General features: G+C 62.0%; 1 protein-coding gene across 1 annotated transcript; it reads right to left on the reverse strand.

The window, feature by feature from the left end:
• Positions 1–10: 10 nt before the first annotated feature.
• On the reverse strand, positions 11–16,727 carry HDAC6 (histone deacetylase 6). Its single transcript, XM_033083633.1, has 12 exons — positions 16,578–16,727; positions 14,976–15,104; positions 12,503–12,671; positions 10,906–11,039; positions 10,762–10,830; positions 8,619–8,808; positions 7,153–7,302; positions 6,044–6,218; positions 4,985–5,229; positions 3,661–3,816; positions 1,396–1,524; positions 11–400 (listed from the first exon to the last, which is right to left on the reverse strand). Exons 1-12 carry the CDS (start codon positions 16,604–16,606, stop codon positions 329–331), a joined length of 1,647 nt encoding a protein of 548 aa, XP_032939524.1. The 5' UTR covers positions 16,607–16,727; the 3' UTR covers positions 11–328.
• Between the last annotated feature and the right edge of the window lie 4,518 nt (positions 16,728–21,245).

Raw genomic sequence — 21,245 nt, forward strand, 5'->3', positions numbered from 1 at the left:
ACTCGCCCAGCCTCGCCCAGTGTTGTTTATTGGTGTCTCGGCGTAACAAACGGGGATTGTACAAAACCATCCCAAAAAGGGGAGGGGGATACAAAACTTGGGGTCCCCCCGCGTGCCCGGGACCCCCCCCCGCGGTGATGTGGGGGAGGGGAGGTGCCCCCCGCCCCTCTCTGCCCCTCCCCCACCCCTGGGTCCGGCCCAGCCTTTGGCCCAGGGGGGGTTTGGGGGTCCCGGGGTGCTGGTGATGGTGGGGGGGGGAATGGCACGTGTGTAGCCCTTTAAGAGTGGGGGGAGGGGAGGGGGGGGTGTCCGGGGCTGGGGGAGGGGCTCAGAAGGACGAGGTGGGGGGGTCAGTGCCGAATTTGAGGCGGTAGATGAAGGTCTTGGTGGGGAGCAGCACCTGGGGGTGGGGGTTACATGAGAGATCCCCCCCTCCTCACTCAGCAATGGTCCAGTCCGAACTGCCCCACCCCCCCGTACCCCGGTTCCTGATGGTTCGTCCAACCCCCCCCCCCCCTTCCGAATGGTTCATCCCAACCTGAGCCTCCAGCCCAGCGTCCTCCCCCCCCCATCCCCACGATGGTTCATCCCAACTTCATCACACTCCCCCCATTCTGCAGTGGTTCAGCCCAGCATCACCCCCACCCCAGAAGCTCAATGGTTCCCTCCACATTCCCCCCCCATTCCCTGATGGTTCACCCCTATCCCCCCCCCACTCACAGTGGTTTCACCCACTGTGTTACCCCCCCACCCCCACCCTACAATGGTTCATTCCCGAACCCCCCCAAACTCACGGGGGTGTCGGGGACCCCCCAGACCCTGTGACCCCCCCGTGACCCCGGTGACATCCCAGACTCACCAGGTGACACACGTACCCCCCGCAGGGGTAGCACACCAATGCCCTGTGACCCCAGTGACCCCAGTGACCCCAGTGACCCCCCTGTGACCCTGTGACTCACCGGGTGTGACACGTACCCCCCGCAGGGGTAGCACCCCAATGCCCTGTGACCCCTGTGACCCCCCTGTGACCCCTGTGACCCCAGTGACCCCCCTGTGACCTCAGTGACCCCAGTGACCCCGTGACTCACCGGATGTGTCACATACCCCCCGCAGGGGTAGCACCCCAATGCCCTGTGACCCCAGTGACCCCTGTGACCCCTGTGACCCCCAGACTCACCGGGTGTGTCACGTACCCCCCGCAGGGGTAGCACCCCAATGCCCTGTGACCCCAATAACCCCTGTGACACCCCAGTGACCCCAGTGACCCTGTGACTCACCGGATGTGACACGTACCCCCCGCAGGGGTAGCACCCCAATGCCCTGTGACCCCTGTGACCCCAGTGACCCCTGTGACACCCCAGTGACCCCAGTGACCCCTGTGACCCTGTGACTCACCGGGTGTGACACGTACCCCCCGCAGGGGTAGCACCAGGCCGCCAGGTCTCGCAGGCTCAGCACCAGGGGGTGTCCCGAGCTCTCCCCGTGCTGCACCATGTGCCCCCCGACATAGCGGCCACACTGAACCTGGGGGGGACAGGGAGGGACTGGGGATGTGGGGTTGGGGCACAGGGATTGGGGTGTAGGGGTTGGGATTGGGGTACAGGGTTGGGGTGCAGGGGGGATTTGGGGGTACAGGGGGGATTTGGGGTGCAGGGACTGGTAATAGGGTACAGGGATTGGGATTGGGGTACTGGGGTGTAGGGATTGGGATTGGGGTACACAGGGATGTGGGGTACACAGGGATTTGGGGTACAGAGGGGTTTGGAGTACAGAGGGGTTTGGGGTACAGGTACAGGGATTGGAGTACAGGGATTGGGATTGGGGCACAGGGGTTGGGATTGGAGTACAGGGATTGGGATACAGGGGGATTTGGGGGTGCAGGGATTTGGGGTACAGGGGGGATTTAGGGTGCAGGGATTGGGGAACAGGGTTGGGATTGGGGTACAGGGGGAATTGGGGTACAGGGATTGGGATTGGGGTGAAGGCACAGGGATTGGGGCACAGGTATTTGGGGGCATGAGGGATTTGGGGTACAGGGGACATTTGGGTTACAGGTACAGGGGGATTTGGGGTACAGGAGGATTTGGGGTGCAGGGATTTGGACTCGGGGGATTTGGGGGTACAGGGGGGATTTGGGGTGCAGGAATTTGGGTATGGGGATTGGGGCACAGAGATTTGGGGGTGTGAGGATTTGGGGTACAGGGGGGATTTTGGATACAGGGATGGATTTGGGGGTACAGGGATTAGAGAGCAGGGACTGGGGTGCAGGGATTTGGGGTACAGAGGGGTTTAGGGTACAGGGATTGGGGTGCAGGGATTGGGATTGGGGTACAGGGGGATTTGGGGTATGGGAACGGGTACGGAGGGGTTTGGGGTGCAGGGATTTGGGGTGCAGGGACTTGGGGTACAGGGACAGGATTGGGGTGCAGGGATTGGGATTGGGGTACAGGGGGATTTGGGGTATGGGAACTGGGGTACAGAGGGGGTTGGGGTGCAGGGATTGGGATACAGGGATTGGGGTGCAGGGGTATTTGGGGTACAGGAGGATTTGGGGTGCAGGGATTTGGGGTACAGGATGGATTTGGGGTGCAGGGGCTGTTTCTGGGTGTATGGGGGGGATCTGGGGAACAGGAGTTGATTTTGGGGAGTTTTTGGGGTTTGGGCGTTTCCAAGGACTGGGGGGTGATGGGGGCAGTTTTGGGGTACAGGGGCTGTTTTGGGGTGCGGTTTTTGGGGTGCAGTTTCAGGGTTGAGGGGCAGTTTTTGGGGTGCAGTTTTTGGGGTTCAGGGTCAGTTTTTGGGGTTGAGGGTCAGATTTTGGGGTGTTTTTGGGGTGTTTTTGGGGTGATTTTGGGGTACCTGGTGGCAGGTGAGGCACAGCCAGTTCTCGGGGTGCAGGGGGTGTTTTGGGGTGCAGTTTTGGGGCTCAGAGGCAGTTTTTGGGGTTCGGGGGTATTTTTGGGGTTCAGGGTCAGTTTTTGGGGTACCTGGTGGCAGGTGAGGCACAGCCAGTTCTCGGGGTGCAGGGGCAGTTTTGGGGTTCAGGGTCAGTTTTGGGGTGTTTTTGGGTTATTTTTGGGGTTATTACCTGGTGACAGGTGAGGCACAGCCAGTTCTCGGGGCTCAGGGGCAGTTTTGGGGTTCAGGGGTATTTTTGGGGTCAGTTTTGGGGGCTCATGGTCAGTTTTTGGGGTATTTGGGGTGCAGTTTTACCTGGTGGCAGGTGAGGCACAGCCAGTTCTCGGGGTGCAGTTTCAGGGTTCAGGGTCAGTTTTAGGGGTGCAGTTTTTGGGGTGCAGATTTTGGGGTTCAGGGTGAGTTTTTGGGTTATTTTTGGGTTATTTTTGGGGTTATTCCCTGGTGGCAGGTGAGGCACAGCCAGTTCTCGGGGTGCAGATTTCAGGGTTCAGGGTGAGTTTTTGGGTTATTTTTGGGGTATTTTTGGGATGATTACCTGGTGGCAGGTGAGGCACAGCCAGTTCTCAGGGTTCAGGGTCAGTTTTTGGGGCTCAGGGTCAGTTTTTGGGTTATTTTTGGGGTATTTTTGGGATGATTACCTGGTGGCAGGTGAGGCACAGCCAGTTCTCGGGGTGCAGGGGCAGTTTTTGGGGCTCAGGGTCAGTTTTTGGGTTATTTTTGGGGTATTTTTGGGATGATTACCTGGTGGCAGGTGAGGCACAGCCAGTTCTCGCGGCGGCTCCCGCAGGTGCCGCAGGGGGGGGGGAGGGGCTCCCCCAGCGCCCCCCCCGCGGGGGGAGGGGACACGGCCCCCAGGTGGGGACAGTCCCGGAGCGGGGTCACGGCGAACAGCGCCCCCTGGCGGACAGGAGGACCCGCGGTGTCAGGGACGGGGGGGGGAACCGCCCCAAATTAACCCTAAAACCCTAAATCTACCCCAAATCCAGCCCAAATCCGCCTCAAATTCAGCCCAAATTCAGCCCAAATCCACCCCAAATTCACCCCAAACCCCAAATCCCAAATTCAGCCTAAATTCACCCCAAATTCATGCTAAAAACCAGCCCCAAATTCACCCCAAATTCAGCCCAAAATCCACTCCATAATCCCGCCCCAAATTCAGCCCAAATCTACCCTAAAAACCCGTCCCAAATCCACCCCAAATTCACCCTAAATCCAACCCAAATTCACCCCAAAATCCTGCCCCAACTTTGGCCCAAAACCCAAATTCAGCCCAAATTCACTGCAAATTCAGCCCAAACCCACCCTAAAATCCCGCCCTAAATTAACCCTAAAACCCAAATTCACCCCAAAGCCCCACCCCAAATCCACCCCACAACCTGCCCCAAATTCAGCCCAAATTCACCCCAAATCCAGCCCAAACCCCACCCCAAATGCACCCCAAATTCACCCTAAAACCCAAATCCAGCGCAAAAACCCGCCCCAAATTCACCCCAAATCCGCCCCAAATTCACCCCAAACCCCAAATTCAGCCTAAATTCACCCCACATTCACCCCAAATCTACCCCAAATTTACCCTAACACCCCGCCCCAAATTCACCCTAAATTCACCCTAAAACCCCGCCCCAAATTCAGCCCAAATTCACCCTAAATTGACCCCAAAATCCGCCCCAAATTCACCCCAAATCCAGCCCAAATCCAGCCCAAAACCCCGCCCCAAATCCAGCCCAAAACCCGCCCCAAATTCACCCCAAATTCGGCCCAAATTCATCCTAAAAAGCCACTCCAAATTCACCCCAAAACCCCGCTCCAAATTCAGCCCAAATTGATCCTAAATCCATCCCAGAAACCCGCCCCAAATCCACCCCAAATTCACCCTAAACCCCCCGCCAAATTCATCCCAAATTCACCCTAAAACCGCGCCCAAAATTCACCCCAAAACCCAAATCCCCCCACAAACCCCAAATCCAATCCCCCAAATCCCAAATCCAATCCCCCAAATCCCAAATCCAATCCCCCAAACCCCAAATCCAAACCCCAAACCCAAACCCCAAATCCCCTCCCCCACCTCCTCCAGCTCCTCCTCCTCCTCCCAGCAGGGGGCGCTCGCGGCCGCTGCCGAGGGGGCGGGGCTTGGCGGAGGCTCCGCCCCCTGATCCGCTTTGACCCCGCCCCCCGAGGCCTCCCCGAGCTGCAGCGCCCCCAAGCGGCGAATGGCATCGTCCAGAGGGGGCGGGGCCGTGACGTCATCGGCGGCGGGTGTGACGTCATCGCCGCCCTCCCCCTCCTTGGGGGAATTCTGGGGGGGCTCAACTGTGGGGGGGGGGGAGGGGAGGGGAGGGATAAGTCAGGGGGGATTAGGGGAGGGGTCTCACCCCATGAAGGGGTCTCAGGGTATTTGGGGAGGGGTCTCAGGGTATTTGGGGAGGGGTCTCAGCCCATGTGAGGTATTTGGGGAGGGGTCTCAGCCCATGAGGGATGCTCAGGATTATTTGGGGAGGGGTCTCATCCCATGAGGGGGTCCCAGGGGTATTTTGGGGAGGGGTCTCACCCCATGAGGGGGTCCCAGAGGTATTTAAGAAGGGGTCTCACCCCATGAGGGACTCTCAGGGTTATTTGGGGAGGGGTCTCACCCCGTGAGGAGGTCCCAGGGGTATTTGGGGAGGGGTCTCACCCCATGAGGGACATTCAAGGGCATTTGGGGAGGGGTCTCAGCCCATGTAGGGTAATTTGGGGAGGGGTCTCACCCCATGTGGGGTATTTGGGGAGGGGTCTCACCCCATGAGGGTCACTCAGGTTATATGGGGAGGGGTCTAACCACGGGGCAGGCGCAGGCAGCTCCAGCAGCCTCTCTGTGCCCTCAGGGTGCGGCTCAGGGGGATTTGGGGAGGGGTCTCACCCCACAGGGACTCTCAGGGGTATTTTGGGAGGGGTCTCAGGTTATTTGGGGAGGAGTCTCGGGTAATTTGGGGAGGGGTCTCACCGCGGGGCAGGCGCAGGCAGCTCCAGCAGCCCCTCTGTGCCCTCAGGGTTCGGCTCAGGGGGATTTGGGGAGGGGTCTCACCCCCTTAGGGACGCTCAGGGTTATTTGGGGAGGGGTCTCAGGCAATTTGGGGAGGGGTCTCACCGCGGGGCAGGCGCAGGCAGCTCCAGCAGCCCCTCTGTGCCCTCAGGGTTCGGCCCAGGGCTCGCAGCGCCCCCGGCTGGGGGGTCCCGGGGGGGGGCAGCGAGGGGGGGTCTCCCAGCAGGACCCCCAGGCACTGCCCCACCCCCTCTGCTGTCACTGCCAGGTTGTACCCGCCCTGCCAGACCCCCGGACAGAGACCCCTGGTCAGGGACCCCAAAATCCCCCCCGGGACAGAGACCTCCCCATGAGGACCCCAAAATCCCCCCCTGTGGGGACCCCAAAATCCTTCCCCAAAATTCCCCTGTGGGGACCCCAAAATCCCCCCCAAGAGAGAGACCCCCCTCCTCATGGGGACCCGAAAATCCCACCCCATAGGGCAGAGACCCCCTCATGGGGACCCCAAAATCCCCCATGTGGGGACCCCAAAATTCCCCCCGGGACAGAGATCCCAGCCCCATGGTGACCCCAAAATCCCCCCCCCCCCAAAATCCTCCCCCATGGGGACCCCAAAACCTGCCCTGGGACAGAGACCCCTGCTGTGGGGACACCAAAATCCCCCCCTGGACAGAGACCCCCCCATGGGAACCCCAAAATCCCCCTCGGGGGCAGAGACCCCCCAGACCTCCCCCACCCCCCAAACCCTGCCCAGGCCCCCCTAGCCCCTCTGAGCCCTCACTGGGACCCCCAGACTCCCCCAGAACCCCCCAACAGTGACCCCAGCCCCCCTTTAGAGACCCCACCCCCCTTTACAGACCCCACCCCCTTTGCAGACCCCCACCCTTTACAGACCCCAGACCCCTTTAGAGACCACACCCCACTTTAGAGACCCCACCCCCTTTGCAGACCCCCACCCTTTACAGACCCCAGACCCCTTTAGAGACCACACCCCACTTTAGAGACCCCACCCCCTTTGCAGACCCCACCCCCTTTGGGACCCCAGCCTCACTTTAGAGACCCCATTCCCCTTTAGAGACCCCACCCCCTTTGGTGACCCCACCCCCTTTGCAGACCCCACCCCCTTTGCAGACCCCACCCCCTTTAGTGACCCCACCCCCTTTACAGACCCCCCCCCCCCACTCAGAGCCCCCAGCCCCATTTGGTGCCCTCACCTCGAGCACGAGCACGAGCCGCCCCCCCGCCAGCGCCCCCAGCAGGTGGGTGATGAGCCCGAAGGTCTGGGGGGACACCTGGCACCCCCCCAGGGGGTCCCCCCGGCCCGCATCGAACCCGGCCGAGACCAGCACCAGCTCCGGCCCGAACTGGGGAGGGGGCGGCACTCAGGGGGGAGCACTGAACCCCCCCAAATGAGCCAGGACCCCCCCAAATGGAGCCAGGGCCCCCCCCCCCAAATGGAGTCAGGATCCCCCCCAAATTGAGCCAGGGCCCCCCCAAAATGGAGCCACGACCCCCCTCAAATTGAGCCAGGACCCCCCCAAATGAAGCCAGGACCCCCCCAAAGGGTCAGGACCCCCTCAAATCCCCAAGTGAAGCCCCCAAAAGGATCCCCCAAAAGGCTCAGCCCCCCCCAAAAGAAACCCCAGCCCCCCAAAAAGGGACAGGACCCCGCCCCAGAGAGTCCCCAGCACCCCTGAAATGGAGGCAGACCCCTCCCCAAAGGGAGCCAGCCCCACAAAAGGGTCCCAGCCCTCCCACACAGACCCAAAATGGGCCCAGCCCCAAACAGCCCCAGCCCCTAAATCAGACCCAGCCCCAAAACGGCTCCAGACCCCAAAACAGACCCAGATCCAGAACAGACCCAAAACAGCCCCAGCCCCCCAAAAAACCTAGCCCCCAAAACGGCCCCAGACCCCAGAATAGACCCCAGACCCAAAACAGCCCCAGATCCCAGAAAAGACCCAGTCCCTAAAACAGACCCAAAACAGCCCCAGCCCCCACAAAAAACCCAGCATCAAAACAGACCCAGCCCTAAAACGGCCCCAGCCCCCAAAACAGACCCAGATCCCAGAACAGACCCCAGACCCAAAACAGATCCAAACCAGCCCCAGATCCAAAACAGACACAGCCCCCAAAACAGACCCAGACCCAAAGCAGCCCCAGAACAGCCCCAGCCCCCAGAACAGACCCCAGACCCAAAACAGACCCAGCCCCAAAAGAGACCCAGACCCAAACCCCAAAACAGCCCCAGACCCCAAAACAGCCCCAGACCCCAGAACAGACCCCAGACCCAAAACAGCCCCAGAACCCAAAACAGCCCCAGAACAGCCCCAGCCTCAAAACAGACCCCAGACCCCAAAACAGACCCAAAACAACCCCAGAACAGACCCAGAACCCAGAAGAGAGAGCCCCAGCCTCAAAACAGACCCCAGACCCCAAAACAGACCCAAAACAGCCCCAGAACAGACCCAGAACCCAGAAGAGAGAGCCCCAGCCCCAAAACAGACCCAGAACCCAAAACAGCCCCAGAACAGCCCCAGCCCCAAAACAGACCCAGACCCTGAAACAGCCCCAAAACAGACCTAGCCCCAAATCATCCCTCTCCCCCTCCCCATTCCCCATCCCATCCCATCCCCTCCCCCATCCCCTCCCCCCCTCCCCTCCCCTCCCCTCCCCTCACCTGGCAGGCCACGGGCAGCACGAGCCGGCTCAGCGCCGCCAGGTACTCGGGGTCCCCCACTCGGGGCGCCCCCCACCCCACGTTCAGGGTGAAGCCCTGGCCGGGACCCCTCCCCCGGCGCCGCGGGGACCCCCCGGCCCCCCCCGGGAAGAAGGAGCCGTCGTGGCGGTGCAGGGACACGTACAGGACACTGCGGGGGCGGGGGGGGTCAGGGACCCCGAAACCTGCCCCTAGAGCACCCCAAAATCCCCAAAACCTCCCACAGAGAACCCCCAGGGACCCCAAAACCTCCCCCCAGAGCACCCCAAAATCCTCAGGAACCCCAAAACCTACCCCCCAGAGCTCCCCAGGGACCCCAAAACCTCCCCCCAGGGCACCCCAAAATCCCCTCGGGATCCCAGAAACAACCCAGAGCACCCCATAATCCCCAAAACCTCCCACAGAGCACCCGCAGGAACCCCAAAACCTCTCCCTAGAGCACCCGAAAATCTCCTCTTGATCCCCAAAATCCCCTTGGGATCCCAGGCACAACCCAGAGCACCACAAAATCCCCAGGAACCTCAACCCCCCCCCCACCAAGGCAGCCCTGAGACAACCCCTGGACACCCCAAAATCCCAAAAACCGACCCAGAGCACCCCAAAATTCCCCCCTTGAGTCCCTCCCCAGCACTCCAAGCACCCTCGACCCACAGAGCCCCCTCCCCAGGACCCCCAACATCCCCAGCACCCCAAACCTCCCCAGGACCCCAAACCCCCCCAGCACCCCCAAACCTCCCCAGGACCCCCAAACATCCCCAGCACCCCAAACCCTGCACAACCCCTAATATCCCCAGGACCCCAAAAAACCCCAGGACCCCAAACCCCCTCAGGACCCCAAACCCCCCAGCACCCCCAAACTCCCCCAGACCCTCCAAACCCCCTCAGCACCCTAAACCATCCCAGGACCCCAATCCACCCCCAGGACCCCAAACCCCCCCAGACACCTCAAACCCCCCAGCACCCCCAAACCTCCCCAGGACCCCAAAACCCCTCAACACCCCAAACTCCTCCAGCACCCCAAACCCCCCAGGACTCCAAATCCCCCCAGCACCCTCAAACCCCCTCAACATCCCAAACCCCCTCAGCATCCCAAAACCCCTCAGCACCCCAAACCCCCCCAGGACCCCCCAAATCCCCCCAGCACCCTCAAACCCCCTCGGCACCCCAAACCCCTCCAGCACCCCAAATCCCCCTCAACACCCCAAATCCCCCCAGCACTCTAAACCACCCCAGGACCCCAAACCTCCCCAGAACCCCCCAACCCCCTCAGATCCCCAAAATCCCCTCAGCACTCCAAACTCCTCCAGGACCCAAACTCCCCCAGACCCCCCAAACTCCCCCAGCATCCCCAAACTCCCCCAGACCCCCCGAACTCCCTCAGGATCCCAAACTCCCCCAGCACCCCAAATCCCCCCAGACCCCCCAAACCCCCTCAGCACTCCCCAAACCTCCACAGGACCCCAAACCCCCTCAGATCCCCAAAACCCCCTCAACACCCCAAACCCCTCCAGCACCCCAAATCCCCCCAGCACCCCCAAACCCTCTCAGGACCCACAAATTCCCCCAGCACCACTGGGACCCCTTGAGACCCCCAGAGCACCCCAAATATCCCCAGGATCCCCCAAAACCCCCCCCCAGCACCCCCAAACCTCCCCAGGACCCCAAATCCCCTCAACACCCCAAACTCCCCCAGATCGCCCAAACCTCCCCAGGACCCCAAACCCCCAGACCCTCCAAAACCCCCCAGGACCCCAAACCCCCTCAGCACCCCCAAACCTCCCCAAGACCCCAAACCCCCCCAGCACCCCCAAACTCCCACAGCACCCCCAAACCCCCCCAGCACCCCAAATCCCCTCAGATCCCCCAACCCCCTCGGCACCCCAAACCCCTCCAGCACCCCAAATCCCCCTCAACACCCCAAACTCCCCCAGCAACCCCAAACCTCCCCAGGACCCCAAATCCCCCCAGCACCCTAAACCACCCCAGGGCCCCAAAACCCCCCCGACCCCTCAAACCACCCCAGCACCCCCAAACCTCCTCAGGTCCCCAAACCCCTCAGAAACCCCCAAATCCCCCTAGATCCCCCAAACCCCCCCTCTCCCACCTGGGGTCCTCCTCGAAGATCTCCTGGGTGCCGTTGCCGTGGTGAACGTCCCAGTCCAGGATCAGCACCCTGGGGGGCACAGGGGGTGTTGGGGAGGGGGGATGGGAGCCCCGGGGGTCCCCCCAGCCCCCAGCCCCCCGTTACCTGAGGGGGGTCCCCGCCAGGCTCTGGGCGTGGCGCACAGCCACCCCCACGTTGTTGAAGAGACAAAAACCCCCGGCAGAGCCCGGGCGGGCGTGGTGGCCTGGGGGGCGAACAACGGCCAGGGCAGAGCGCACCTGGGGGGGACAGGGGGGTCAGGGGGGCACAGGGGAGAATTGAGGGGTCAGGGGGGCACAGGGGCACGGAGGGGTCAGGGGGGCACAGAGAGGTCTGAGTGGAAAGGGGGGTCGGGGGGCACAGGGAGGTCTGGAGATAAGAGAGGGGGCACTGGGACCCCCCAACCCCACTGTGACCCCCAAACCCTGCTGTAACCTCCCCATAACCCACAGACCCCCCCAAAACCCTCAGGGACCCCCAAACCCTGCCTTGGACCCCACAGCAATGCCCCCAACCCCACAGAGCCACCCCCACCCCACAGAGACCCCAAACCCCCAGCGGGATCAGGGGAGCCCAGCAGGGCTCAAACCCCAGAGCCCCCCGTGTCCCCCCCATTGACCTGGTGTCCCCTCGTGTCACCCCTCCCCCAGAGCCCCCCGTGTCCCACCCCAACCCCCAGAGCTCCCCGTGTCCCCCCCATTGACCTGGTGCCCTCCCCCACCCCCAGAGCCCCCTGTGTCCCCCCCATTCCCCCTCGTGTTCCCCTGTTCTCCCCTGTCCCCTTGTGTCCCCCGTGCCCCTGGTACCCCCCATGCCCCCCCCTGGTGCCACCCCCCCCGTGTCTCTCCTGCCCTCCCCACCCTCAATGCCCCCCACTCCCCCCTTTGCCCCCAGTGCCCCCCATTTGCCCCATGCCCACCTGTCCCCCATCCCCCCCATCCCCTCGGTGCCCCCGCTGCCCCCACCATCCCCTCCATCCCCCCCACTCCCCGCTTTGCCTCCCGTGCCCACCTGTCCCCCCACTCCCCCCTTCGCCCCCTGTGCCCCCCATCCCCCCAGTTCCCACCTGTCCCCCTGTGCCCCCTAATGCCCCCCTTTGCCCCCCCATGCCCACCCGTACCCCATCCCCCCATTCCCCCCTGTGCCCCCCTTTTCCCCCACTCCCCCCCATTCCCCCCACTCACCCACTCCCCTTCACCCCCAGTGCCCACCTGTCCCCCATCCCCCCCATCCCCACCTGTTCCCCCCGGTGCCCCCTGTGCCCACTTGTCCCCCATCCCCTCCATTCCCCCCGATCCCCCCCGTGCTCCTCATTCCCCCCTTTGCCCACCCCCATGTCCCCCATCCCCCCATCCCCCCCTGTGCCCCCGTGCCCACCTGTCCCCCCCACTCCCCCCATTCCCCCATCCCCACCTGTGCCCCCCGGTGCCCCTCATCGCCCCTTGGCCCCCCATGTCCCCAATCCCCACTCCCCCCATTCCCCCCGGTGCCCCCCTTTTCCCCGACTCCCCCCGTTTAACCCAGTGGCCACCTGTCCCCCATGTCCCCACTCCCCCCATTTCCCCAGTGCCCCCAGTGCCCCCCATCCCTCCACACCCCCTGTCCCCCCCTTTGCCCCCCATCCCCCCCATACCCCCCATGCCCCCACATCCCCCCCATACCCACCTGTCCCCCAGTGCCCATCTTTGCCCCCCGTACCCACCTGTCCCCCGATGACGGCCCCCGCAGCCGCGCACGCTCCCCCCGCGGCCCTGCGAGCGGCGCTGTAGGATTTGGGGCACAGGTACACGCTGTTATAGCGCTGCGACAGCGCCCGCAGCTCCCGCGGGGACAGCGCGGGGACCCGCGACAGCGCCCGCACGTGGGCACGGCTGGAACGGAACACAGGGGTCACCCCAAAACTGAACAGAACAGAGGGGACACCCCGAAACCCAACACAGGGGATACCCCAAACCCAACACACGGGACCCGCGACAGCGCCCGCACGTGGGCACGGCTGGAACGGAACACAGGGGTCATCCCAAAACTGAACAGAACACAGGGGGTACCCCAAAACTGAACAGAGCACAGGGGACACCCCGAAACTGAACACACGGGACAGCCCAATGCACCCCAAACCCAACACACGGGACCCGCGACAGCGCCCGCACGTGGGCACGGCTGGAACGGAACACAGGGGTCATCCCAAAACTGAACAGAACACAGGGGACACCCCGAAACCAACACACGGGACAGCCCAATGCACCCCGAAACCAACACATGGGTCACCCCAAAACCCAACACACGGGACACCCCCAAAACAGCGGGGTCACCCCAAAATCGAACAGAACACACGGGGCACCCCGAAACAGAACCCATGGGGTACCCCAAAATCGAACACACGGGACACCCCAAAACCCAACACAGGGGATACCCCAAAACCGAACAGAACACACGGGACCCGCGACAGCGCCCGCACGTGGGCACGGCTGGAACCAGGGAGAGAGGGTCACCCCAAAACTGAACACATGGGACACCCCAATGCACCCCAAAACACACGGGGCACCCCAAAACCGAACAGAACACACTGGGCACCCTAAAACAGCCTGGGCACCCCAAAACCGAACAGGGGGGTTGGCACCGAATGGCCGGGGCACCCCCAAACAGAACACACGGGGCACCCCAAACAGCGGGGTCACCCCCAAAACACAGGGGTCACCCCAAAACCAAACAGAACACACGGGGCACCCCAAAACCGAACACACGGGGCACCCCTAAACAGTCTGGGCACCCCCAAACAGAACACACGGGGCACCCCAAACAGCGGGGTCACCCCCAAAACACACAGGTCACCCCAAAACCAAACAGAACACACGGGGCACCCCCAAAACAGCCAGGGCACCCCAAAACCGAACAGAACACACAGGGCACCCCAAAACGGCCGGGGTACCCCGAAATCGAACACACGGGGCACCCCAAAACAGAACACAGGGGGCACCCCAATGCACCCCAAAACACACGGGGCACCCCAAATCAAACAGCCGGGGCAGCCCAAACAACGGGGTCACCTCAAAACCGAACACACGGGGCACCCCCAAATCAAACACACGGGGCACCCTAAAACAGCCGGGGCACCCCCAAACATGTGGGTCACCCCCAAACAGCGGGGGCACCCCAAAACCGAACACATGGGGCACCCCAAACAGCCAGGGCACCCCAAAACCGAACACACGGGACACCCCAATGCACCGCAAAACACACGGGGCACCCCAAAACCAAACACGTGGGTCGGCACCGAACAGACAGGGTACCCCCAAACAGCAGGGCCACCCTCAAACAGCCGGGGCTGGCCCTCAGGACCCCCCAGGACCCCTCAGAACTCCCCATGAGCCCGTCAGGGCTCCCCCAAGACCCCCCACAGGACACCCTCAGGACCCCCCCAGGACGCCCATGAGCCCCTCGGGAGCCCCCTGAGCACCCCAGAACCCCTCAGAGAGCCCCAGGACCTCCCAGGACACCTCCAGAACCCCCCAGAACCCCCTCAGGAACCCCAGGAGCCCCCCAGAACCCCCCCAGGAGCCCCTCAGGACCCCCATGAGCCCCCCAGAACCCCCTCAGGACCCCCCAGGACCCCCATGAGTCCCCCACAACCCCCCCAGGACCCCCCCGGTCCCCTCAGGACCCCCAAGACCCCCCCCCAGAACCCCCCCAGGACCCCCTCAGGAGCCCCATGAGCCCCCCAGAACCCCCCCAAGACCTCTCAAGACCCCCACAACCCCTCAGAACCCCCCCAGGACCCCCATGAGCCCCCCAGAACTCTCCAGAACTCCCCATGAGCCTGCCCAGAACGCCCCTAGGACCCCCATGAGCCCCCCAGGACCTCCCCAGGACACCTCCAGAACCTCCCAGAACCCCCTCAGGACCCCCTGAGGACCCCCATGAGCCCCCTAGAAACCGCATGAGGCCCCCAGGACCCCCCAGAACCCCCTCAGGACCCCCAAGACCCCCCCCACAACCCCCCCAAGACCCCTCAGGACCCCCAGAACCCCTCAGAACCCCCTCAGGACCCCCAGGAGCCCCCCAGAACCCCTCAGAACCCCCACAACCACCCCCAGAACCCCCCCCAAGACCCCTCAGGACCCCCAGAACCCCCCCCCAGAAACCCCCAGCCCCCTCCCCACGCTGTGCCCCCTCACGTGTGGCAGGCCCGGAGCTGCCGGGGGCTGGCGGGGGGCGCGGGCAGGCGGAGACAGCGCTGGGCCAGCCCCAGCTCCTGCAGGCGCTGCAGGATCCGCGCCAGGCGCTGCGGGCACTCGGGGTGGTGGCTGCAAAACACCCCAAAAACACCCTAAAACATCCCAAAATCCACCCCAAAATCATCCCCAAATCATCCCCGGGCCAGGCGCTGCAGGCACTCGGGGTGGTGGCTGTGGAACACCCAAAAATAATCTGATATCGTCTGAAATTACCCCAAAATCCACCCCAAAATCCACCCCAAAATCATCAAAATCATCCCTGAGCCAGGAGCTGCGGGCACTTGGGGTGGTGGCTGTGGAACACCCCAAAATATTCTGAAATAATCTGAAATTACCCCAAAATCCACCTCAAAATCATCCCAGAGTCACCCCAAAAACAACCTAGAGTCACCTCATAATCATCCCCAAAATCCATCCCAAAATCATCAAAACCATCCCTGAGCCAGGTGCTGCGGGCACTTGGGGTGGTGGCTGTGAAACACTCAAAAACACCTGAAATCACCTGAAATCACCCCAAAATCCACCCTAAAATCCACCCCAAAATCACCCCCAAATAACCCCCAAATCATCCTCATGCCAGGTGCTGCGGGCACTCAGGGTGGTGGCTGTGAAACACCCAAAAACACCTGAAATACCCTGAAATCACCTCAAAATCATCCCAAAATCCATCCCAAAATCATCCCCAAAATCCACCCCAGAGTCACCCCAAAATCACCCCAAAATCATCCCAAAATCCACCCCAAAATCATCCCCAAAAATTCCCAGATTCACCCCAAAATCCACCCCAAAATCATCCCAAAATTAACCCAGTCACCCTAAAATCACCCCAAAATTACTCCGAATCCACACCTAGGACAGGGGTAGCTCTTGACACCAGGTGTTTATTTAACCCCTCCCTCACCTGTCCCAGCTGTTTGTTTAACCCCCCCTCACCTGTCCCAGGTGTTTAACCCTCCCCTCACCTGTCCCAGGTGTTTAACCCCTCCCTCACCTGTCCCAGCTGTTTGTTTAACCCCCCCTCACCTGTCCCAGGTGTTTATTTAACCCCCCCTCACCTGTCCCAGGTGTTTAACCCCTCCCTCACCTGTCCCAGGTGTTTATTTAACCCCCCCCTCACCTGTCCCAGCCCCTCCCTCACCTGTCCCAGGTGTTTGTTTAACCCTTTTCTCATCTGTCCCAGGTGTTTAACCCCTCCCTCACCTGTCCCAGGTGTTTATTTAACCCCTCCCTCACCTGTCCCAGGTGTTTGTTTAACCCCCCCTCACCTGTCCCAGGTGTTTATTTAACCCCTCCCTCACCTGTCCCAGATGTTTAACCCCTCCCTCACCTGTCCCAGGTGTTTAACCCCTCCCTCACCTGTCCCAGGTGTTTGTTTAACCCCTCCCTCACCTGTCCCAGGTGTTTAACCCCTCCCTCACCTGTCCCAGCTGTTTGTTTAACCCCTCCCTCACCTGTCCCAGGTGTTTATTTAACCCCCCCTCACTGTCCCAGCTGTTTAACCCTCCCTCACCTGTCCCAGGTGTTTATTTAACCCCCCCTCACCTGTCCCAGGTGTTCCTGTGCTCCTCCATCCGTGGGTCATACACCAGCCCCACTCGGGCTCTCGGTGCCGGCTCCGGGGGGGTCTCTGGGGGGGTCTCTGGGGGGTTCCCATCCCCCTCCAGCTCCTCCTTTTCCTCCTCATCCTCCTCTTCTTCCTCCCCTCCTTCAGCCTCTCCTTCCTCTTCCTCCTCCTCCTCTTCCTCTTCTTCCTTTTCTTCCTCCTCCTCCTCGATATCTGTGCGAGGGGAGCGCCTCAGGGGAGGCTCCCACCCAACTCTGGGGTTCCCCGAGAGGATTTTGGGGGTCCCTGAGGGTCTGGGGGAGTCTCCAGGAGGGTTTGAGGATCCCTGAGGGGGTTTGGGGGTGCCTGGGGCAGATTTTGGGGGGTCTGGGCGGGTTTGGGGGGTCCGGGAGGTCCCTGAGGGGAACCAAGATGGCGGCCTAGCAACCAAGATGGCTCCTTAGCAACCAAGATGGTGGCATAGCAACCAAGATGGCTCCTTAGCAACCAAGATGGCGGCCTAGCAACCAAGATAGCTCCTTAGCAACCACGATGGCGGCCTAACAACCAAGATGGCTCCTTAGCAACAAATATGGTGGCCTAGCAACAAAGATGGCGCCCTAGAAACCAAGATGGCACCCTAGCAACCAAGACGGTGGCCTAGCAACCAAGACGGTGGCCTAGCAACCAAGACGGTGGCCTAGCAACCAAGATGGCTGCTTAGCAACCAAGATGGCTCCTTAGCAAACAATATGGCAACCAAGTAACCAAGATGGCTGCTTAGCAACCAAGATGGCTCCTTAGCAACCAGGCCTAGCGTGTCCCCCAAAGCCTCTGCTCCATTTTTGGGGGTTCAAAGGGCTCCCCTCCCCGGGATTTTGGGGTGTCCCTCCCCAAGATTTCGGGGTGCCCCCTCACCGATGCTCTGCAGGCAGCCCCAGTACTTCTGGTGGACGCTCAGGGTGCGGGCAATGCTGGCCAGGCCGCTGGGGGGAACGAGGTGTTGGGGGGCCGGGGGCACCCCCAAACCACCCACAACACCTCCGTGACTTCCCCCAGCTCCCACCCCCCTGGAAGCTCCCCAAAATCCTCCGAGAGCCCCCAAATCCACCCCCAGCCCCCCAAAACACCCCCAGCACCCCAAACAGCTCCCCAAGGCTGAACCCGCCTCAAACACCCCCCCAGCCCCCTCCCCAAATACCCTCCCATCCCCCCCAAACCCACCCAAGGATCCCCCAGCACCCCAAAAACACCCCCACACCCCAAACCCTCCCCTGTAACCCCCCAAGCCCCCTCACCTGGGGGTGGGGGTGATGGGCCCGAGGGGGTCCCCGGGGTCCCCCAGCAGGGTCCGCAGGACGGCCCCCACCCCCCCCGCGGACGCCCCCAAATCCGGCCCCCCCTGTGGAGAGGGGGGTCAGGGGGAGCCTCAGGGAGCCCCCAGCACGGTCCAGATGGCCCCTGCAGCCCCCCAAAACAGCCCCCAAAACAGCCTCCCTAAAAACAGAACCCCAAAACATCTCCCCCCCAAAACAACCCCTCAGAACAGCCCCCCAAAACAGCCCCACACAAAACAGCCCCCGCAAAACAGCCCCCCAAAACAGCCCCTCAGAACATTCCCCCAAAACAGCCCCCCAAAACAGCCCCCCAAAACAGCCCCTCAGAACAGGCCCCCCATAAACAGAACCCCTAAACAGCTCCCCCAAAAACAGCCCCCCAAAACAGCCCCAAAAATAGAACCCCAAAACAGCCCCCCAAAACAGCCCCTCAGAACAGCCCCCCAAAAACAGAACCCCCAAAACAGCCCCTCAGAACAGGCCCCCCAGAAACAGAATCCCTAAACAGCTCCCTGAAACAGCCCCCAAAACAGTCCCCCCCCAAAACAGAACCCCCACAAAAGAGAATCCCCAAAACAGCCCCTCAGAACAGGCCCACCAAAACAGAACCCTCAAAACAGAACCCCCAAAAACAGCCCCCTGCAGCCCCTCAGAACAAGCCTCCCAAAAACAGCCCCCAAAACAGCTCCCCCAAAAGCAGTCCCTCAGAACAGGCCCCTAAAAAACAGAACCCCCAAAAATCAGAACCCAAAATAGCCTTCTCCCAAGCAGCCCCCCAGTAACAGCCCCTCCAAAAAGGCCCCAAACCAGCCCCTGTAACCCCCACGGCCCCCACAACCCCCTGTGCCCCACAGACCCCCCAGCACCCCATAACCCCCTGCGCCCCACAGACCCCCCAGCACCCCATAACCCCCTGTGCCCCCCAACAGGGACCCCCTGTGCCCCATAACCCCCCTGTGCCCCATAATCCCCCCTGTGCCCCACAGACCCCCCACAGCCCCTATAGATCCTACAGACCCATAGCCGTACAGACCCTGCCCCTACAGCCTCCCCAAGGACCCCCATAGCCCCCATGCCCCTGTATCCCCTATATCCCCATACCCTATCCCCCTATATCCCTCATATCCCCCACATCCCCCACATCCTCCATACCCCCATACCCCACATCTCCCACATCTCCCACATCCCCACACCCCCTACATCCCCCATATCCCCCACATCCCCCATATCCCCTATATTCCCCACATCCCCCTTAACCCCTGTATCCCCTATACCCCATATCCCCTGTACCCCCCCATCCCCATATTCCTCATACCCCCATATTCCCACACCCCCTATATCCCCTATACCCCCCATATCCCCTACATCCCCTCTAACCCCCACATCCCCTATATGCCTTATATCCCCCCATATCCCCCACATCCCTTACATCCCCCTATCCCCCATACCCCCATATCCCTTATACCCCCCCCATACCCCCTACATCCCCTATATCCCCTATAACCCCCATATCCCCCATACCCCTATAACCTCTCCTCCCCCTCACCTGCAGCAGCAGCAGGAGCCGCCCCCTCCCCAGGGCCGAGAGCAGGTGGGTCAGGAGGGAGAACCCGGCAGGGGAGACCCCCAGGGAGCCCTGGGGACAGGGGGGACACCAGGGTTAGGGACCCTATAGAGACCCTATAGACCCTATAGAGCCCCACAGAGCCCCAGGGAGCCCTGGCGACAGGGGACAGGGGGTTAGGGACCCTATAGAGACCCTATAGAGACCCTATAGAGACCCTATAGAGCCCCAGGGAGCCCTGGGGACAGGGGACAGGGGGTTAGGGACCCTATAGAGACCCTATACACCCTATAGACCCTACAGACCCTATAGACCCTACAGAGCCCCAGGGAGCCCTGGGGACAGGGGGGTTAGGGACCCTATAGAGACCCTATAGACCCTATAGACCCTACAGACCCTATAGACCCTACAGAGCCCCAGGGAGCCCTGGGGACAGGGGGGACACCAGGGTTAGGGACCCTATAGAGACCCTATAGACCCTACAGAGCCCCACAGAGCCCCAGGGAGCCCTGGGGACAGGGGACAGGGGGTTAGGGACCCTATAGAGACCCTATAGACCCTATAGACCCTACAGAGCCCCAGGGAGCCCTGGGGACAGGGGATTAGGGACCCTATAGAGACCCTACAGACCCTACAGAGCCCCACAGAGCCCCAGGGAGCCCTGGGGACAGGGGGGACACCAGGGTTAGGGACCCTATAGGGACCCTATAGACCCTACAGAGCCCCAGGGAGCCCTGGGGACAGGGGGTTAGGGACCCTATAGAGACCCTATAGACCCTATAGAGCCCCACGGAGCCCTGGGGACAGGGGGACAGGGGGTTAGGGACCCCCAGATATCCTGTAGACCCTATAGAGCCCCACAGACCCCACAGAGCCCCAGGGAGCCCTGGGGACAGGGGGGACGGGGGGTTAGGGACCCGCAGGGACCCTATAGAGACCCTATAGAGACCCAGAGACCCCACAGAACCCTGGGAACAGCAGGGTTAGGGAACCCCAGGGACCCTACAGAGACCCTATAGAGCCCTGGGTAGACAGGGGTTAGGGACCAACAGGGACCCCCCAGACCCCATAACCCCCCCAGACCCCATAACCCCCCCAGACCCCATAACCCCCCAGACCCCCCCCTACCCCCAGATCCTCCAGCGAAGCCTCGACCAGAACGAGCTGGGGCTGGAACTGAGGAGAGAGCACAGGGTCAGAGTGGGACAGGACCCCAAAAACAGGGACCCCAAATACACAGAGACCCCAAAAACACAGAGACCCCAAAAACAGGGACCCCAAAAACACAGGGTCAGAGAGCGACAGGACCCCAAAAACACAGACCCCAAACACAGGGACTCCAAAAACACAGAGACCCCAAATACACAGGGACCCCAAAAACACAGAGACCCCAAATACACAGGGACCCCAAAGGGACCCCAAGAACACAGGGACCCCAAACCCACACAGAGATCCTAAACACACAGAGACCCCAAAAACACAGGGTCAGAGAGGGACAGGACCCCAAAAACACAGGGACCCCAAATTCCCCCCCAGGGACCTCAAATCCCCCTCAGGAACCCCAAACCCCCCCAGTGACCCCAAACCCCCCCAGTGACCCCAATGTCCCCCAGTGACCCCAGACCCCCCCCCAGTGACCCCAATGTCCCCCAGTGACCCCAGACCCCCCACCCCACCTGGAAGGCGATTGGCAGCAGGATGTGGAAAGCGGCGGCGGCGAAATCACCATCGGTGACACCGGGCTGGGGACAGAGCAGGGAACATAT

The sequence above is a fragment of the Catharus ustulatus genome, chromosome 32, assembly GCF_009819885.2.
Source record: "Catharus ustulatus isolate bCatUst1 chromosome 32, bCatUst1.pri.v2, whole genome shotgun sequence".
Taxonomy (NCBI): domain Eukaryota; kingdom Metazoa; phylum Chordata; class Aves; order Passeriformes; family Turdidae; genus Catharus; species Catharus ustulatus.

Bases quoted from the DNA above. Each gene is read 5' to 3' on its own strand.
- HDAC6 (XM_033083633.1), bottom strand. From the start codon at position 16,606: ATGGAGGAGCACAGGAACACCTGGGACAG. The intron at 7,303-8,618 runs GTGAGGGGAGGG...CCCCCTCCCCAG, and splicing joins TGCTGCCCGTGGCCTGCCAG to TTCGGGCCGGAGCTGGTGCT. The intron at 1,525-3,660 runs GTAATCATCCCA...TGTCCCCCCCAG, and splicing joins TGTGCCTCACCTGCCACCAG to GTTCAGTGTGGCCGCTATGT.